This window comes from Thalassophryne amazonica, chromosome 21, assembly GCF_902500255.1.
Source record: "Thalassophryne amazonica chromosome 21, fThaAma1.1, whole genome shotgun sequence".
Taxonomy (NCBI): domain Eukaryota; kingdom Metazoa; phylum Chordata; class Actinopteri; order Batrachoidiformes; family Batrachoididae; genus Thalassophryne; species Thalassophryne amazonica.
In genome coordinates, this window is record NC_047123.1 from 13590564 (window position 1) to 13611721 (window position 21158).

Below are 21158 nucleotides of genomic sequence, written 5' to 3' on the forward strand. Positions count from 1 at the left end.
GAAATTTACTATTTATCTGGGGTAGCTGATGCATGTTCTTATTAATATGTACTAAATTGTTTTTATTGAGGCCCTGAAGTTACTTGTTAGTTCTGTGAGACCATATAATTCTGTACATATGTTGCTTTAGACTCTTTAGTTATTATAAAACCATAGTTTCTGTAGTGTTATGTTACATGACTTCTGAATCCTCATTGCTATGTTTGCTAAGATTGTTGTCTTTGATTGCAGATGTTGAGCTGAATATTAAATGTATATTGTAAAATATCATTCTGGTATAATATATGCATGAACATGTGACTGACACTTTATATTTTGCTGTGCGGGCAGAATTATGTACCATTTAGTGGTTCAGATCTTAATTTGTCAGAAATTTCTAAATAACGTATGTGAAAAACTTTTAACCCAATTTGGGCTCTATAATGCAAAGCCAAATTCAATAATATACTCATGTTTGTTTATATTCAATAATATACTCATATTTGGAAAACAGAGATTATAAGAAAGATTTTGCAGCTTAAATCAAGTGCCTAACTAATAGAAAAAAAACCTTATATTTAAACCATTGAGCAAGTGTATATCAAAAACTGAAAAAAATAAAGCAAACTTTAGCAATAACTTCTCTGTGAAAATGAAAATGGTAAAACAGTGTAACATTTATTAGTCTAAAACACTGCACGAGGTCACATTGTTCAGTGTGAAAGCATCTAGGTTTTGATATATGGAATACTTATTCTGTAGCCCGTATTTTGAGTTTCCATGAAATGGCACAAATGGCACAAATTACGTGCCATGCAAATTATGTGCATGCATAGACACGTAAACTCCCCTTTCAGGGTACAGGCTTGGGTGTTCTAACATCCCAAAAGGTCAAACTACACACTTATCTTCAACCAATTAGTCCAATTAAGGTTCGCAGGGGGATTGAAGCCTATCCCAGTAGTCATAGAGCGCAAGGCAGGGCTCACCCTGGACAGGACACCAGTCTGTGGCAGGGCCACATATAGACAAACAAACACACTGACACCCGCATGTACACCTACAGACAATTTAAGGTTTCCAATCTACCTAACCTGAATGTCTTTGGATGCGGGAGGAAGCCGCAGCACCTGGAGAGAACCCACACAAACACGGGGAGAACATGCAAACTCCACAGAGAAAGGCCACAGGGGGGAATCAAACCCATGACCTTATTGTTGTGAGGCAACAGTGCTAACTACTAATTCACTGTGCTGCCTAATGGTCAAACTAAATCTTCTTGTTTATAAAACTATTTCTAAGCCTTGTTTGGGAATTGGCCCTTGAACTACATCTTTTCTTCTCTTTGTGACAGCTTAATTTTTGTTGTAGTCTTTGTCTCTTGGCTTCAATTACTCTACTCCTCTCCTCAAGCATCAGTTTGTACTATTACCCAGCATTCTGAACACTTCCCTCTCTTTGTGGGACTCACCAAGGTTTCTGTTCTCTCTGCTCTTATTTTGAACCACTTTAAATTGCTTTAAAGGCTGAGAATGGAATTAAGGGGATTCATAGATTGGGTAGTGGCCATAGGCTCTCATTATATGCCAATGATCTTCTTCTATATGTTAGTAACCCTCTATCCAGCATCCCATACATCCTCTCACTCTAAGAATCTTTTAGCATGCTTTTGAAGTACAAATTAAACCTTTTTGCTACTAATGAATGGACTGAATGATTGCCACAATCATTAATTCCTTTCAGGCTTTCCAATGAAGGGTTCAGATAATTAGATATGACAATTACTAAATCCATTCATACATTGTGGGAACTTAATCTTACCATTTTAACAACAACGGTTTAATCTGATTTCTAGATGTGGAATAATTTACCACTTTCAATATCTGGCAGTGTGCAGTGTTAAGACTGAAGCCATACATTTTTCAGTGTTCACCTATCTTCTTACCCAGGTAATTTTTCACCTCCTTAGATTGATTGATATATTCATTTATCTAGGCTGGTAAGCATGCAAGAGTCAGATGATCATTTTTACAAAGTAACAGAGCCTGTGGTTGGTTTAGCCTACCAAATCATTAGATTATTTTCTGGTTCATCTTATCTCAGAGCCGGATTGAGGCCATGTCATGCTCCTCCTCTCTGCTCCAGGCCCTGGCCTGTAGCAGCCTTCCTCTCTCCCCATCACATTTCAAATCCACTCCCATTGCAATCATCACTTTGAAAATCTGAGCACAAATTAGGTGCCACCTCAACTGCCTTATCAGCCCAGATGACTACTGACCCTGATGCCAACCATTTATTCTTGTTGGCTAAAACTGACCCTTAATTTAAGTACTTTGAGAAAACAGGGCCTTCGGTAATTGAAGGATATGGATTTGGACTTGCTAGTTTTGGACAACTGTGCACTCACTTCAATCTGAATAACTCAGATTTCCTTAGATATTTTGAGATATGTGATTTTGCAATGACTCACTCTTCTTTATTTCCTCTTCTTATTTCCTCAAATCTCACTCCTGTGTGGTGGAGATTTAATGATTTTAATGATTTAATGATTTTGCTTCCTCATCTGAACCACTCATTAATAAAATAAGGGCCAACTGGGAGAATAAACTGTAGATTACCCTGTCAGATGACTTCTGGGAAAAAAACCTTGCGTGCTGTCAATTTCTCCTCCAGCTTTGCCAGACTTAGCCTAATACAAAGTACTACATAGTAAAGAAAGACATGCCAAGCTAGGGATGGGTATTGATAGGATTTTATCGATATCGATGCCATTATTGATTCTGCTTATCGATCCGATTCCTTATCGATTCCCTTATCGATACCTCTTGTGAATTTTCTGTGTACTAAAAGTAGGCTTTACAAAAGCATTTTGATCGATTGCAGTTTGTTTGTATTACAACGTTTGGAAAGAGGTGTCATTTGATTTAAACAGTGTTTCACTTTTTAAACTGGCTCTATCTATTAGACTGGACTCTATCGTTCTAATTTGACTCGGCAAACGCTGAGCCAATAAATATTATACAGAAAACCAATGCACACAAATGTGCTGAGATGCGAACAGCTTAATGCTAACTTTAACATTGAAAATGCCATAGACATGCTAATGTGTTAGACATGCTAACGTGTTAGCATTGTAACGTTTTTAAGCTATAAAATACAACTATCAACTGTTTCAGAAGACCATAACAGGTTGTTTTAACATAAAAAAGGCAAATATTACTCACAGACATATGCTTTTTGGGGTTTTAGCGGGGAAAAATTAAGATAAAGCGAAATAAAACAAAGAACCACGAAGCAGTGGGTCGGATCAATGCTTCACTGCTTCAATCTTCAAAGAAGAGCCGCGCTGCAGAAACGACTGATTACAGACCCTGCAGGGGTTCTGTAATCAACGTAGAGACATGATCATTTTCCAGACAAACACACCCAAAAACAACGGCCGCTCTGAAGGACCGATAAGGGAATCGATAAGTAAAAAGGCTGTTGATGTCGGTGGATCATTTCTTAACGATACCCAAAAAGAACTGGTTCTTGATACCCAACCCTAATCCAGACAAACGAAATGAGGGATGTTCTAAATGTTTTAGAACCCCCTTTGACTTGACCCACATGTTCTGGTTGAGTTTGAAATTGTCCAACATTGGCTTTTTTTGATACAGTCGCTCAGATTTTGGATTTGTTGCTCCTTTCACATAGCTATTTTTGGCAACACCCCCCCGCCAAGGATTTTAAGTGTCAGTGACTGAATGGCTTATGTGTTTTTGTTTGGTTTTTATGTTTCCTTTTCTCTGTTTTGGGGGTTTGTTTTTTTTATTTAATTATATTTAATTAAAAAAATAGTGTTCTGAAATTACAAGTAGTTGTTCTGTTACTCATTATTTGCCTTTAAAAAACATCACTATAAGAATAACAAATGTGTCATTTTTTTTTTATCTTTCATTTTTTTCAGTGAGTTTTGAAAGCCCCCCATTGCAATATGCAAGTCAGTAGGGGTCAAGATGTAAAGTACAAAAATTTAAAACTTTACTTTACGCTCTCTGTGTGAAAAGAATGAACAGCTTGCTTCCAATTCAAGGCCATAGCAGTGTAATTGGACTCATTAAATGCTCATTGAGAAGGCTCTGTGCATGTGCCTAATTTTAAGTGATGATAACAAGAGAAAATCTGTGAAGCTGTTTTTTCATCACATCAGCCAACAATAGAGTTTTATTTCATATAAGTTACTATAGTTTAGATTGATCGCTAAAAGGAGAATGCAAACCAGAAAACTTTAACAATATTTGACTCTTCCTAAATTTGTACCAAATTATGTGTGTACATACCATATCAATGCTTGGCTCCTGCTTTGTTGTGGGTGAGGCTTCAACAGGTCCTCTTGGTGTGATGTTGGGTGTAGCAGAGGGTGTGGTCACCTAAAATTCAACAGTCAGGGGAAGCAAGGGAACAGCAATGGAAAAGGCAAATTAATTATTGATGGCCAAAAACCAAAACAGCAACTTCATGACAAGAAGATGGCACAATTATGAAGATTAATAAAGAAATATTTAGACTCTGGCTGTTATTTTCACCTTAAAATGAGATTACTGAAAATTAATGAAATCTGAAACAAAACCAAATAAATATTTGGGAAATAAATTTTTAAAAAATGTTTAATACAACTCAATGCACACAGGGTTTGTTTTTCGGTATCAAGCATTCTGTTTTGGAATAATCACAGTAATTTAAGGAAATTAGAGAGCTGTGACTAAAAAGGTTAAATTCAGGCAGCTGTCGCACATTAACCGGAAAACGTAAATACCTGCAACTGTCGTTAGGGTTAAAAAAAAAAATTAGGGTTATTTAAAGTGAGTAGGTCATCAATGTAATGGAAGGTATTATTAAAGGTTTTTGCTGACTTGCTATTATTATTAAGTTTATCTTTCATAAATTTATATTCATAATAAAAAAGGAAAAGGTTAGCTAAAAGTGGAGCACAATCTGTTCCCACAGGTATCCCTATTGTTTGTTTGAAAATTCTGTTGCCAACCTTCTATATAGATATTGTCTACAAGGAATTCTATTTGCTCAATCATATTTTCCTCAGTTATATTATGATAACGTGTTGATGTAGTGTTAGACCAATATGTTGTGCTATCATTTCTAATAACGATATATTTAGAATCACTAATTCTAAAAGCTTCCTTGACTAGTTCACTGATACTATATATAAGTTGGTCATGTCGGATGTTAGTATACAGGGTGGAAAAATCAAAACTATCAAAAATGTGTAGCTACTTTAGTTTTGTTTAACTTTTTTAGTTTATATGCCACAGAGGTTTAACTCTGTGGTTACGAGCTATGCCTTCGCAGTATTGTTTGAAATGTTTTGTAACTAATTTAAGGCTAGAGGTTAGTAGTTGGGATAATGGTTTAGTAGTACATGCATTAGAGGCCGCTATAAATCTACTACCTATTGGATTTTTATGCATTTTTGGAAGCCAGTAGAAGGATGGTAATTGTTTCATATGTTAGTAATTTTAATGTTATATTTAGTCATACATTCTTGGTGTTTTGTAACAATATCTTCTATGTGACTATTATAAGACATATATGTTTGTGGGTTAGTACCATCACTAGTGTTGAGTTCCTTTAAAACTACATCTAAGTAATATTTTTCCAAACTATGAGGATATTGTTGCTGGCTTTATCTGCTGGTACTAAAACAAAACATCTGAAAGTTATTTAGGTATTCTTGGCAAACCTTGTCTGACAGTACGTTTTTTTACATGTATTTTTCCTTTTTTCCTAAGTCTATCTATATTAATTTGAACTATTTCTAATACTCGACCTTCCCACTCATCCAGTGTTCTAGGATCTACTTTTTCTTTTTTAGCCCAATGTTTTTTGTAATCCTTAATGGCTTTTTTAACTATTATGAGGTTTGTGTCCCAGTTAGTATTATTTTGTTCTCTAAATGATGGTCCTTTACTAAGTAATTTTCTAAGCTTCCTGTTCTAAATTATTCTGAGATTACTGGTTATTATAGGTCCTTTTGGCTCGTATTTGAAATTAGACGAGTTGCAATCACAGCTAAGGTTTGTAGTACCTAATTCAAAGGGGGGGGATCACTGATGAAATTTGGTATAGTTTTTTTGATTGGTTTGCTGTGTAGAATCTGTGATAGTTTGATCATTTCAATGCCTTTGTTGTGAAAAGGAATTTTCAACAAAGATTTATTATTATCTTTGATTATTGTAGTTTTTTCCATTTTTTGCAAACCTAACCTAAAGTTGCTAAATCTTTTATGACAAGTGGAATATAATTAGGTCATTTTTGTTCTGAAAGTGTAATATTTGCTAAAACTATTAGGATGCCAAGTTGTAGAACCGAAAAAAATTAATGTGATAAGTTCATGTACTAACCCAGGTCTATTGTGAGTGTTAACTAGTTCTTTTAATCTAAGTTCTAAATCTATCTTTGTAGTTGCATGTTGTCTATTGCACTTACCTGATCGTTTTTTGAACTTGCGTTGTTTTTTGTTAAAATATGTCCATATGACAATATTTTCCATATCTTTTTTAGAAACATTACCTAGTTTTTTGACATTGTCATTAAGCCCATACGGATAAGTTGTGGCTAGTTCTTTGTACCAGTATTCCTCCCTTTTTAATCATTTAGAGACTAAACTAAAGCATTCACCCTCTTCTAAAAATACTTCCTCTATAGGCATAACCTCTATGTCATCTACATTATGGATGGACTGATGGATAAGATTTATTGTCATTGTCATTACAAGTGCAACAACGAGATTGCGTTCACACTCACATTTCCACAGACAAACAGCAACTTATCCACAATTATTACTTGTTTACCGTAATAATGGCACACATCAGAATTAAGACAATACATATACATTTGGCATTGTTTTATGTGCACTAAACTTGCAGCAGTCCGTTATCCAAATTGAGGCAATGTGAGTGTGTGGTAGCTGCTGCAACTGGAGTCGCGCTGCCGCCAGCTTGGGAAGAACGGGGACCTGCCGCAGCTAAAACTGCGTAGCTCCCAGAGGGGAAGGGGTGGCGTGAGCAGTGGCCGGGATGGGGTGTGTGATGGGGGACAGGAGGTGAGGTAAAAGGGAAAAATGGCGCCTGCTTCAGTCTTTTGTCCATGTGTGAGTCTGTCTGTCCTTGTGTACTGGTGTAAGAAAGCTAAGGAGGCAGCCAATCTTCCCAAGGCCATAGAAGTTCTTCTGGAAGATAAACAATGGCATTTTATCCTTGACAGACTGATAAGCCTGTCGTGTTTGAGCAGTGAAAACACTTTTCTTCACATGAACAAACCAAAACCCAATTATGAATTGAAAAATCTGAGTTCAAGGGTTAACGCAGTCTGAGAATGCATCACCTTTCCCCATTCATTAATTCATGATGGACAAGCGAGGGGTCGTGGTTTTGGTGGCAGCCGTCTTGCCAATCTTCCGGTAGGTCAGGGCCGCACATAAGCCAATAAGTACCAGCCCTCCTACTATGAATCCAAATATGAATAAATCCTCGACGTCCTCCACAGAGAAAGGCGGAAAGCATGCGACCCGCCAAGTCTCCCAGGCGTCGAGAACATAGCCCATAGGGTAGGTCCGGGCACGCAGGGTCCCCCGGCCCTGATCTTCTTGTAAAAAAAAATGGTGTCAATAGCGTTCAGAGACCAGCTGATCAATTCCATGATTAATCAAATATAGTTTGAAGAATTCACAGCCTGGTGAAGTAGGGACTTTGAAGGTTGCAGCAGAGATAGAGGAGAGAGGAGGAGATGTGACCGCCCTCGTTGGAGTCCCAAGCTGATTGGTATTTATTTTTATACCAACACCTGCTCATATGACCATATGAGCAGGTGTTGGTATAAAAATAAATTACACATTTTATTAAGCCTCTGTCTATGGTTGTTCATTCTACTCCTAAGAGTTTGGCTAGTTTCCCCTACGTATTGGATACCACATTTTTTGCAGCTAATCAAGTAAATTATATTTTTTGTGTTGCATGTCATTTTTGTTTCACATGAGCTAACCTTGTATTGTCTACCTGTGGTGTTACTCCTGAAGTTATTTGCAAGTTTTACATTTACTACTACCACATTTACTGACTCTAGTGTCCTGTATAGCATCAATCACATCCCTTCCTACCAAGGTAGGGTTTTGGGATGTAACATCATAACTACAGGACGAGTTGGAAATGAGAGGTATACCCTTCTTTAAGGGACTAGGATATGAGTCCATCACCTTGGTTTGCCGGGCTAGTGACCGCCCCCTCTTATACGTTTTATCGTTATCTTTGGCTGCTTTCAGTGATGCCGGTATTTGGTTAGACTCTTTCTCTCCGATTGTTCTGTCTGAGTTATTTTCATTAGTTACTTCATCCAAACCATCAACATGTTTATTAGACCCCATTCCTACCAGGCTGCTCAAGGAAGCCCTACCATTATTTAATGCTTCGATCTTAAATATGATCAATCTATCTTTGTTAGTTGGCTATGTACCACAGGCTTTTAAGGTGGCAGTAATTAAACCATTACTTAAAAAGCCATCACTTGACCCAGCTATCTTAGCTAATTATAGGCCAATCTCCAACCTTCCTTTTCTCTCAAAAATTCTTGAAAGGGTAGTTGTAAAACAGCTAACTGATCATCTGCAGAGGAATGGTCTATTTGAAGAGTTTCAGTCAGGTTTTAGAATTCATCATAGTACAGAAACAGCATTAGTGAAGGTTACAAATGATCTTCTTATGGCCTCGGACAGTGGACTCATCTCTGTGCTTGTTCTGTTAGACCTCAGTGCTGCTTTTGATACTGTTGACCATAAAATTTTATTACAGAGATTAGAGCATGCCATAGGTATTAAAGGCACTGCGCTGCGGTGGTTTGAATCATATTTGTCTAATAGATTACAATTTGTTCATGTAAATGGGGAATCTTCTTCACAGACTAAAGTTAATTATGGAGTTCCACAAGGTTCTGTGCTAGGACCAATTTTATTCACTTTATACATGCTTCCCTTAGGCAGTATTATTAGACGGTATTGCTTAAATTTTCATTGTTACGCAGATGATACCCAGCTTTATCTATCCATGAAGCCAGAGGACACACACCAATTAGCTAAACTGCAGGATTGTCTTACAGACATAAAGACATGGATGACCTCTAATTTCCTGCTTTTAAACTCAGATAAAACTGAAGTTATTGTACTTGGCCCCACAAATCTTAGAAACATGGTGTCTAATCAGATCCTTACTCTGGATGGCATTACCCTGACCTCTAGTAATACTGTGAGAAATCTTGGAGTCATTTTTGATCAGGATATGTCATTCAAAGCGCATATTAAACAATATGTAGGACTGCTTTTTTGCATTTACGCAATATCTCTAAAATCAGAAAGGTCTTGTCTCAGAGTGATGCTGAAAAACTAATTCATGCATTTATTTCCTCTAGGCTGGACTATTGTAATTCATTATTATCAGGTTGTCCTAAAAGTTCCCTAAAAAGCCTTCAGTTAATTCAAAATGCTGCAGCTAGAGTACTGACGGGGACTAGAAGGAGAGAGCATATCTCACCCATATTGGCCTCTCTTCATTGGCTTCCTGTTAATTCTAGAATAGAATTTAAAATTCTTCTTCTTACTTATAAGGTTTTGAACAATCAGGTCCCATCTTATCTTAGGGACCTCGTAGTACCATATCACCCCAATAGAGCGCTTCGCTCTCAGACTGCAGGCTTACTTGTAGTTCCTATGGTTTGTAAGAGTAGAATGGGAGGCAGAGCCTTCAGCTTTCAGGCTCCTCTCCTGTGGAACCAGCTCCCAATTCAGATCAGGGAGACAGACACCCTCTCTACTTTTAAGATTAGGCTTAAAACTTGCCTTTTTGCTAAAGCTTATAGTTAGGGCTGGATCAGGTGACCCTGAACCATCCCTTAGTTATGCTGCTATAGACGTAGACTGCTGGGGGGTTCCCATGATGCACTGTTTCTTTCTCTTTTTGCTCTGTATGCACCACTCTGCATTTAATCATTAGTGATCGATCTCTGCTCCCCTCCACAGCATGTCTTTTTCCTGGTTCTCTCCCTCAGCCCCAACCAGTCCCAGCAGAAGACTGCCCCTCCCTGAGCCTGGTTCTGCTGGAGGTTTCTTCCTGTTAAAAGGGAGTTTTTCCTTCCCACTGTAGCCAAGTGCTTGCTCACAGGGGGTCGTTTTGACCGTTGGGGTTTTACATAATTATTGTATGGCCTTGCCTTACAATATAAAGCGCCTTGGGGCAACTGTTTGTTGTGATTTGGCGCTATATAAAAAAAATTGATTGATTGATTGATTGATTATACGTAGCCATCATGATATTTAAACCCTTGTTTAAGGGACCAGGGTAAGAGTCCATCACCTTGGTATTTAGGGCTAGTGACCGCCCTATATTAAAAGTAGCCATGATCAGCATATTATTATTACCCTAAGAATCCAGTCTGTGTATGAGTAAAGTACCCTGACTCCATCAACCACAACTGCTATCTTATTTGACATTACAGATTTAAATGCCAACCACCTCTCTCATGGTTTTCATAGTAGTACTAAAGTATAACAAAATTATGTATTTGTCTGACAGAAACATTGAAAATTATTCAGTGAAATAAATTTATTTATTTATTCCGCAAAGACTTTAAAGAAAGCAAGCATTTTTTAAACCAAGCTGTTGTTTGTTAAAGCAAGCAAAAGCGCAAGCACCTCGGGCATGTGTCTGAGGCGCAAGGGTAAGTGAACCACATCAGATCACTGTTTCTTTTTGTCAGAGCATCCATGTTGTTGTCTCAAGCAAGTTCAGCACAGATTTTAAAGCAAGCAAGCATTTTTTTAAGCAAGCTGTTTGTTAAAGTAAGCAAGCGCGTAAGTGGTCGTCATGTTCAGTTGCGGGAAGGAGGTAAAGAGGAAAGTCACATCCAGATCCATTACTGAAGAACTCTGAATCATCCAGAGGGTCTGTGATGGTGAATTAAGAACCAAGATTTGTCAAGAGGAAGGGGTGGCCAAGTCAACCTTCAGTGGATGGCAAAAAGAAGAAGACAATTTCAAGAGTTTCATCCAAGAAGTCAACAGTGATGAAGGGATAAAAAAGATGAGGATTCACCAAGCCCAGAACTCAGCCCTGGACAAGGCCCTCTTCAACTGGCTTACAGACCGTAGGGCTGAGGGCATTCCCATCTTTGTCCCCATCATCCAGTCCAAGGCTGAACATCTCAGTGAGGTGATGGGAGGTTCTTCAGTGTTCAAAAATTCCCGAGGATGGCTGCACCGCTGGAAGAAACGACATGGCAATGGTCTCCTTGACCATTGCTACACACGTGAGCTATGTTCCACATGACATGGTGGCTGTCCTGCGGCACACCGTCCACAAGACACACGTGTTGGGCAGGACGTGTGCGTGGCCAGCTGGACATGCCGCTAGTAGATGTGTACATGATAAGAGTGCCCTGCTTCTCATTCATGTCATTTCATGACTATACGTCTGTGACCATGGATCATCTACAGAGGAAGTATTTGTATTGTTCGCTTGATAAGAGGGATTCAATATAAGTTAGGTGACCAGGAAATTTTTATGTGGTGTGTGACTTTATTTTTTATTTTTATTTTTTCCCACACCTTTCACAGGACAGCAATGGTAACTCAGTGGTAATGTTTCTGACTTGCAATCAGAGCATTTGGAAAGTGCAGGTTCGTATCCCATGGGTGGCATGTATTTTTTATTTTTTTTATTTTCACAGCAGCTGCGCAATGTGGTTACACATGTTGCAGCTGCTCGCACTGTGTTCCCGTGTGCACGAACCATTCCAGCGGCATTGTTCATGCCTGCCCGTCGGCTCGATGTTTTCGTGGTTCGCTCATACGAGGTGTTCCACCATGAGTTGCCCTGACTTATTCGTACTATGTGTGAAGGGGCCCTAATATTATATAACAGCAGAGTGGATACTTGTCATTTGATTGGTGCTTTGTATGTCATGTGACATGGATTATTCATCCCATTTGTGTTGCATTGCATTTACAGTGCAATTTGGTTCCATTTAGAGTGCACGTTTGGTTCCATACGTTTGGTACCATTGCACTCTGCACACACACCTACACACACTTACACACACTTACACACACACACACACACACACACACACACACACACACACACACACACACACACAAAACAAATCCAAAATAGAAAATTGTGGATATTTATTGTGGAGCATTTTTGGGACAAAGTTGACAACCAGTCAGTTGTTTGGTGCTGAATTAAAATTTTTCATTTTCAGAATTCTACATGACCTCTGGTGACCTTTAGTGGTGTGCACTATGAATTAGTTGGTTGCAGTATGAATTACTACCAGCACCACTTTCTCTTGCTGACATGACAAGCAATCTCCAATCTGGACAAAAGTCTATCTTGATGGAGTCACTGCTCAGCAATGTACCCTGTCCTCAAACACTAGAAAGAGACTTCAGTGTTGTGGTTTGCCCCTGGTCTGCTGGTTTTGTCTCTTTGTGTTTTCAGGTGAAGCTGAGGTGGAGTTGCTGGATGAAGTGGCTGGGTGCATGTGCTGTCAAGCTGCACGTGGGCCCCGACCCATCTGTCAAGACAGCGCAAGGAATTGACAGAGCAGCGTCTCACAGCTGATCTGCATTCCCCTTGAGTGAGGGTTCACAGCTGATGATCATCACAATCCCAGATTTAACGCCGAACGTGTCATGGGTTCGGCAGTCCGTCCCAAGAACCTTGTTTAATAAACCCTTGTTTAAACCTCTCTGTTTGCCTTACTGCTCCTGCACTTGAATCAACCACCAAACCCAGTTCCCCAACCGTGACAGAAGATTCTGGCCAAAACCATGACCCAGCAGGAGCAGTATTGGTTTTAGTTCTTGGTCTAGTTTGTTCCATGTCCAGCCTGTCCTAGTCGTAGAGTTATTTGTTTATTCCTAGTCTAGTCTGTTTTGGGTCTCTGGTTTAGTTTCCTAGTAATTTTTTTTGTTGTTGTTGGTCCCGAGCCTGTCCCAGTTCCTTTGTCTTTTGGTCCATAGATCCTTAGTTGGCTCCTAGTCTGGTCTGTTCTGTCTCTCGGTGGTGTGTCGGCTCCCATGCCTCTCCCCTGAGTTTCATTCCAGTCCCATGTTGTGGTTCCCTGAATTTCCTATCCCCAATGCAGGACAGTTTTCCCTTTCCATAGGTCCAGGGTCCTCATTATCCTAGGTCATTTCAAGGATTCAAGAGGATTCAAAAGAAGTTTATTGTTATATGCACATAGGAACATGTTCCCTGCACACTGAAATGTGCTTACTGCATTTTACCCATCCTAATTGCCAGTTAGGAGCAGAGGTCGCCTTTTTGGTGCCCGGGGAGACATTTGGGGACATCCCCAGGGTTAGATTGTGATGTCCTCTGGTAGCTTCCTGGGGTTGATTGTAAATGTCCTCTGGGGAGCGTTGGATGTGCTCCACTGGGGTGACCTAGGTCCTTGTGGTTTTGTGGTCTTGGCTTGGCTCCCTTAGTTGGTTGTAAATGTCCTTTGGTAGCATAGGATTATTGTTCTGTACCCTAAACTTTGTTCTTTCTCTCAGACCAGTTCCTAGGGTTTATTTGTTCCCTGTTCAGTTCTGTGCTTTGGTTCCCTAGTTTTCCGTTCTCCTTTTTGCTCCTTTCCCACAGGTGACATTGGCCTCGTTAACACGGTTGTGGGAGTGCACCCCAGGGTTTGATTGGGAATGCCCTCTGGGTAGCGGGGGTAACTGTCCTGGAACCTGTGTTTGATTATTTTTCCTCCCTCAGCTACTCCAGGGTTTGATCGTGAATGTCCTCTGTGGTAGTGTGTGTGTGTGTGGGGGGGGAGGGGGGGTTGTTCTGGCCCTAGTCAGTTTTTCCTGGTCACCTAGCTTTGTTTCTTGGTCCACAGACCAGTTCTAGTTTCATGGCTCCTGGTTCCCAGAACAGCCCTAGTTTTGTCTCCTGGTTCCCGGACCAGTTCTTGTTTTGTTTCCTAGTGCCCAAATCAGCCCTGTGTTTATATTTCCTGATTCCCAGACCAGTCCTGGTTTTGTATTTCCCTGGTTCCCAGACCAGCCTCATGTTTGTTTTCCTGGTTCCCAGACCAGCCCCATGTGTGTTTCCTAGTTCCCAGACCAAGCCCTGGTTTGTTCTCCATGTCGGGCTCCTCCTGTGACATTAGCTCCAGTCCTATGCTTCCTGAGATTTGAGTTCTTTTCGATTGCCTAGTTCCTAGTCCCATTTTTCATCCTGGTCAAATTCCTTGTTTTTGGTTCTCGTCTGGTCCTGGTCTTCCACCCTGGTCTGCATCCTGTCCTGAGAAGGCCTCCATGTGTGGTTCCTGGTTTTGTCCATGTATTGTATAGTCTCAAGTCATGCTCCCTTGTTCCCATGCCTGATGCCCCATGTCAGCTCTCTGTTTTGTCTGTTTTCCTCATCGGGCTCCACTCTTCCTCCCCTAAGTGGGATTTGTCTAGTCCTGTTACGCTTCACCTTCCCAGGGTGGGGGTTGTTCTTTTTTTTTCTGTTCACATTCCACTCCCCCCCCCCCCCCCCCCCCCAGGTTTGCCCCTGGTATGCTGGTTTTGTCTCCTTGTGTTTTCAGGTGAAGCTGAGGTGGAGTTGCTAGATGAAGTGGTTGGGTGCACCTGCTGTCAAGCTGCACATGGGCCCCGCCCCATCTGTCAAGACAGCGCAAGGAATTGACAGAGCCGCATCTCACAGCTGATCTGCATTCCCCTTGAATGAGGGTTCACAGCTGATGATCATCACGTCCCAGATTTAACATCGAACCTGTCATGGGTTCGGGGTCAGAATCTTTCATCTGCTGCAGTCCGTCCCAAGAACCTCCACGTCCTCTGGGTTGGAACCGGGGTGCCACGGGTTCCCAGCTGTGCTCTTCCGTCGCACCCAGCCGTCCCAGCAGCTCTGCAGGCCCGCTTCCCTGATTCCGGTCCCTGTCTTGTGGCCCTGTCAGTCCAGTCCTTGTGGTCCATCTCTCCACTGTGCAGTCCTTGTTTAATAAACTCTTGTTTAAACCTCTCTATTTGCCTTACTACTCCTGCACTTGGGTCAACCACCAAACCCGGTTCCCCAACCGTGACATTCAGACTTCAGACAACTTTATTGATCCCTAAAAGGGCAATTATGTTTACACTCCAATTACCTCAGACAAGATACAGCAATTAATCCACAATTATTACTTGTTTACCATAATAATGGCACACATCAAAATTCAAGACAACACATATACCTTTGACATTGTTTATGTGCTCTAAAGTTGAAGCAGTCCGTCATCCGAATTGAGGCAAAGTGGATGAAGGTCGCAGTAGGAGGGGCCTGCGCCGCCCAGCTTGAGGGTTGAAGGCTGCAGCATTAAAAACCGTGCTGCCTTTGAGGTGGCAGGGAGGAAACCAGGGTGAGGGGAGTGGAGAGACAAGGGGGGGTAATAGCGATGGAGGGAGGGAGACATGCGTTGTGTGCAGATGAGTTAAATTTCTGTCAATTTCTGTCCATGTGTGCGTAAAGTCTGATGTTGCTAGGCAACAGCAGGCTGGTGGGAGGGGGGGGATAGATGAGAAGGGGGAGCAGAATTCCTTCACCAAGGCCGTAGATCCTTCTGGGGGAAGAGCAGGGAATTTGGTCTTCAGGAGCCAATAAGGCTGCCATGTTGATGTTAGACAGAGAGATACAGATTTCCATTTACTGCACCTCTGACCATCTAGAGTCCAAATTTATGAAGAATATTCTCCAGTCCTCAGCAGCACATTCCTTTGCAATGCAGCAATTTGCTCCGAGATTGTATCCATTTTGCGTTTGAGTTCAAGAGTTCACGCAGTCTGAGATTACACAGCATTGTCCAACTCATTAATCAATATGGACAGATGATGGGACAAAATTCTGGAAGCAGCCATCTTGCTAACATTCCTGTGGGTCAGGGCAGCGCATAAACAAATCTGTGCCAAACCTCCCACCATAAAAGCGAAAAGGAATAAATCCTCAACGGCTTCCACAGAGAGTGGAGCCAAGCATGTCATACCCCTTCTCTCTCAGGCGTTGCGAGCATAGCCCGCTGGGTAGATTCCATCAGAGCACGCAGGGTCCCCCAGCCCTGATTCCTTGTTGAAAAAATGGTGTCAATAGCGTTAAGAGACCAGCTGATCAATTCCATGGTTAATCAAAATCTTAATTTGAAGAATCCACAGTCTGCTGAAGCTGGGACTTTGAAGGTCGGAGCAGAGATAGAGACAAAGGAAGAGAGGAGAGGGGAAGAATGCGACCATCCTTGCTGGAGTCCCAAACTGTAATCAATTAGGCACCAATGCAACCTTGATTGTTGATGGTCAGGCACATGTGGTTGCACTTGGTAAGCCTCCAAAAGCCAAAACATTTGGAGATTTGACAGATTAATTTGCAACATTTACCATGCAAGCTGCGGAACCTTTCAAGAACATATACATTGTATTTGATAGAGTCTATGACCTGTCAATAAAGTTTGGCACTCATACCAAACATCCCAAGGAGACAGTTTGTTGAGTACTTCATTGCCAATGAGGACAACAACAACATGTCCAGCTCTACACAAGTTCTCTTATACTCACTCGACTGGTAAGCATTGAAAGCCGAGACAGGCATGTCCCAACTTGTCCTCTAACATTCCGAAACGGAGGTGTTCCTTTGTCTCGCTTCATCAGCGAATCGGTCGTGACGCACGAAGCCTCCGCGTGGCTTTCCATGACAAAATCTCTTGTTAAAAGTGAAATCTGCCGGAAAATGGCTGATGTCCAGCTCTTGTGATAACCAGAGAAAGAGCACACGACGGTCTCGTATGCACAGAGCCATCAGCTTAGAAATGATCCAGTGGTTTGTGCCGCGACGTCGCAGCTAGGAGCGCGGCGCACCGACCGTCCTTAAAGGGGTCCTTAAAGCTGTAGTTAAAGTCCTTATTCTCTGTGAAGCCCATAAAATTTTCACCAAAAGCCAGATAAATTTTTCGAATGGTTTCCAGGTGCCAGTCTCTAACAGCTTCTGAAAAAATTCTGATGGGAAAAAACCCCAAATCATTCCGCCATTTCCAGACAATGAAAATCCGACGAAGGGGCGGGACCACTCCTTCCACAAGGCGTGCTCACAGGCGAATGACGTCACCGACAGGCATGGAAAAACTCACGCATGCGTCGAGGGTTCAAGCATGTCTGACGTAAAAACATATGAATGAAATCCATATAGTTTTTAAAAAAAATAAAAAGGACCGTTACTTTATGGACACACCACGTACTGCATGATTTTGACTAAATTTGACCACAGATAGATATTAGGCCATGGAAGACTCCACTGCATTTTGGAGGTGATCTGGATCTGAATTGGTGGCCGTCAGAAATCTCTGATTGCTCTTGTTTCATTTTATTACAGAATTCTTGTCATTTTATATTGTCTTTAAGACAAAGTGCTGAGTGACTTGCATGCTATTTTCTCATCAAATGCATTTCATTGTAAAGTTTCCCTCTGTGTTAATACACATATGGCCAGGCTTGGAGAGTAATGGAATACATGTAACGGCGTTACGTAATTAGGATACAAAAAAAGGTAACTGTACAGAACAACAGTTACAGAAAAAAAGACGTATTCAGATTACAGGTATATTTAGTAAAAATTGGGATTAGTTCGCAGGATTACAATTTTAATGCATTTTATGATATTATCTGTATATAATTTTTTTTTTCTTTGAAACGAAAAAGTGGACAGCATGACGTCTCCTAATCGAGCAAAAAATTGATGAAGTTCCCGGATGTTAATGCATTTTCAATGGAGATTTGCGACTGAACACACTCAGAAAAATGCTCGCAAAATACGTGCTAAAAAATGCCATTTTGACCTGGATATCGAGCCAGTAAAATTAAATTACATTAAATTATGTCAGGAAAGTATTAAACTTACTCTGACACACACACACATTCCCAAATATTAGTGTTGAAAGTTATACGGATCTGCGCTGTTCAAGCTGCTGAGCTGAGGTGTCCTGCTGCAACACATTACAATATATATATATATATATATATATATATATATATATATATTAGATTTTTACACAATTATCCTTTATTGACCGAGTTTCATTCATGAAGTCAGTGGTGTGGGTGCACATCTCTATGTGTGGGTGTGACTGTGAACGGCACAGCGCGGGTCATTATAATCTCATTATTTTAAGGTGCAAATTAAAAAAAATTCCCAGTCTTGTCGAACAATTTTAATCACTAACGACAAGTATTTTAACTAGACATTGGTCTCGCAGTGGAAAATATCAACTAGACATAAGTGAAGAGTTAATGGTCCGTGTCATCGGGCGACACAGGTACGGCAGGAAACATACAGCTGTTTATCATTCAAATATCACGGACAAAGTGACAAGAATAACCAAAACCACTTACTTATGAAAGGAAATATTGTCTCCCTTGTTCCTCCATTTGTGGCTTTGCCAACATGTGCAGCTTTCCGGCATATTCCACCTGTTTCTTGAACTTCTATGCACACAAATCACTAACTTGCCCGGAATTAAAATGGCGATCATGCCTCCTTACTGACAGTATTTACTTAATGGTTTTCATTATGCTTTTGTTCTTATTTTGAAAGTTCAATAAGTGGACTGATATGTTAAACATGGTGCGAATGCTATGTGAAAGACTAAAGTAAGATCATTTTATGTTTACTGAACAAGAGCAGAATTTTTTTTTTGTTTGTTTTGTATATTGTTCTGCAAGCCACTTTTAATTACAAATTCATCCGCACACCGCCTGAGTTTTCATTATCCTTCATTTGTTTGGCATTTTTGGTGAAAATTTATCAGGTGAACAATGGGTGTGTTTAAAACAATACTGTGGCGCTCTTAATTCATAATGTGAAGTAAAACAGAGCATGCATGTAGAACAAACAGTTTTATTTTTGCTTAATAAACTGTACTATGTGGTCAAGACTATTTATATTTAGTTTATTTTGTCTGTATTAGCATATTTGATATTGGAGTAATCCAGAAGTAATTGAAAGTAATCAAATTACATTACTTTAATATTACTGTACTTGGATTACGTTACTGACTACATTTTTCAACAGGTAACTAGTAACTGTATCGGAATACATTTTTAAAGTAACCCTCCCAACTCTGCATATGGCAAGTAAACTTGAATGTGAAGAAAATGTAAATATTTTGTTCAATCAATTTCTTAAAAATGTGAGGATGGCTTTTCTTTAAATATTAAATTCTATAGAGTGCTTGTGGTATGAAATCAGATATGATGATGGAATAAAAGTCTGTATTCTGTCCTCTACTGTTAGCTGGTTGAATTTCTCGAATGGTGTCCACTTGGATGTGCCTTACAGTTTCTGAAAAAAGTTTGATCAAGCAAAGCGCCAGTCTCTCAGGAAGAAGTCAGACAAAGGAATTCCGACGAGGGGGGTGGACCAATGCTCACTCAAAGCCTGCCCACAGGCGAATGACGCAACCGACAGGCGTGAAAAAACTCATGCATGCACACGAGGGTTCAAGCTTGTCTGACGCAATCACACGTGATTCAAATCCATATCGTTTTAAAATTAAAAAGGTTGGTTTCTTTTCTAATAGGCCTCATATATATATATATATATATATATATATATATATATATATATATATATATATATGTGTGTGTGTGTGTGTGTGTGTGTGTGTGTGTGTGTGTGTGTGTGTGTGTGTGTGTGAAGGTAGAAACTGCGATTCTACCAGCAGAGATTGCGATCGCAGTCTCTATCAACAAACACTGCGATCACAATCTCTACTTGTGAGTAGTTTGACAACATTTGGATCAGAGTTTCTACCAGCAGAGTCTGCAACAACAGAGATCAACTATACTTGAAAAAGTGAACATTGATCAGAAATGTGATAGGGTTTCATAGTCATATTTTGTTATATTCAGCAATTAAAATAGTGTACTTCTGCATCATCAAACATTGTTCTATTTCAAGTATGTGAAATGGAGCATTTTCAAAAAATTTGGTTTTCAAACACAATAATGTAACTTTAGTTACAAGTTCCTCTGAGAACTACTTTAGGGCCAGTATGGATCAGTTGAGCACCTACCTGTTAAATGTTTCGTAGCTAAGCTTCTTTAAGAAGAAACCGCTCTATCCTCTGTAGACCAAGGAGAACTGGTCCCAAAAAAAAAAAACCTAATTTCTCTTAATCCCATACTGATACGCGGGCAATATCACCCAAGTCATCCAGAGGCATACATTTTTAACTTATGGTTCAACTTTTAACCAAACTAATGTCAGACAAGTTATTTAAATTATTGTCATGTCTGAAATTTTATAAAGTGAAAATATCAGATATATGTTTTAGTTTTAAAGTAAATCACTAATTTTTAAGGTTTTAGTGTGGATATATGCTGTGCCCAGCAGTGCATTAGGGGTAGGACAGGGTAATCTCAGTACGTTCACGACATGAGAAATGCATTTGAAACACTGTGATCAAGCTCTACGGACAACAGCATTAAACTCTAGTGCCTAAAAGTCTTGTGAATATATTCTTTGGGTTTATAGACGTTGTTATTGTGTCTGTATTTATTAAATTCCACACATCTTAAATGTAGCAGACATGGATTATCTGGAATTTTGTTTTGGCAGGTTTTCAAGGTCTCCACTGCCATCTACTGGCCAGTAGTGTTCATCCGCCCTATTGACGTATCCCATAATCCCTTGTGTGCCAGAGAGTCGCTGCAGTCAACAACATATAGAGAATAAACACGATGACAGTTGTAAATTAATATTATACTACAAAAATTAATTTTTTTAATGCTTTTTGTCATGTTAATACGAGCCTGCATGATGATACCCTGAAAACTTGCTAAAACAATTATAACAAATAATCTGTATCTGCTACATTTAATCTGAGTAGAATTTAATAAATGCAAACCGAATTTCAGACATATTATATATATTAGTCTGGAACAAAGAGGACAAAGATTCAAAGAAATTTTATTGTCATATGCACAATATAGAACATGAACATGTTCCCTGCACAATGAAATGTGTCTACTACATTTAACCCAATCCTAATTGCCAGTAGGAGCAGAAGTGTTGTAAAGGACAATAATAGACGTTAAAGAGCAAACTTCACTT

The 21158-nt window shown here is 40.0% G+C and overlaps 1 protein-coding gene and 1 long non-coding RNA gene across 6 annotated transcripts in view; one reads left to right on the forward strand and one right to left on the reverse strand.

Moving 5' to 3' along the window:
• Positions 1–21158, reverse strand: part of lama2 (laminin, alpha 2) — a 780279-nt gene that overhangs the window by 70089 nt on the left and 689032 nt on the right. For 4 of the 5 annotated variants that reach the window (XM_034162644.1, XM_034162643.1, XM_034162642.1 and 1 more), the window contains one exon: positions 4302–4391. In XM_034162644.1, the coding sequence (XP_034018535.1) occupies positions 4302–4391 (90 nt within the window). Of the gene's footprint in view, positions 1–4301; positions 4396–21158 lie in introns of all 5 variants that reach the window. The other variant, XR_004558560.1, reaches the window with a different exon arrangement.
• Positions 1112–5922, forward strand: LOC117503417. The gene is made up of 3 exons (XR_004558562.1): positions 1112–1242; positions 5464–5470; positions 5911–5922. It is a non-coding gene; the product is annotated as an uncharacterized LOC117503417 (long non-coding RNA).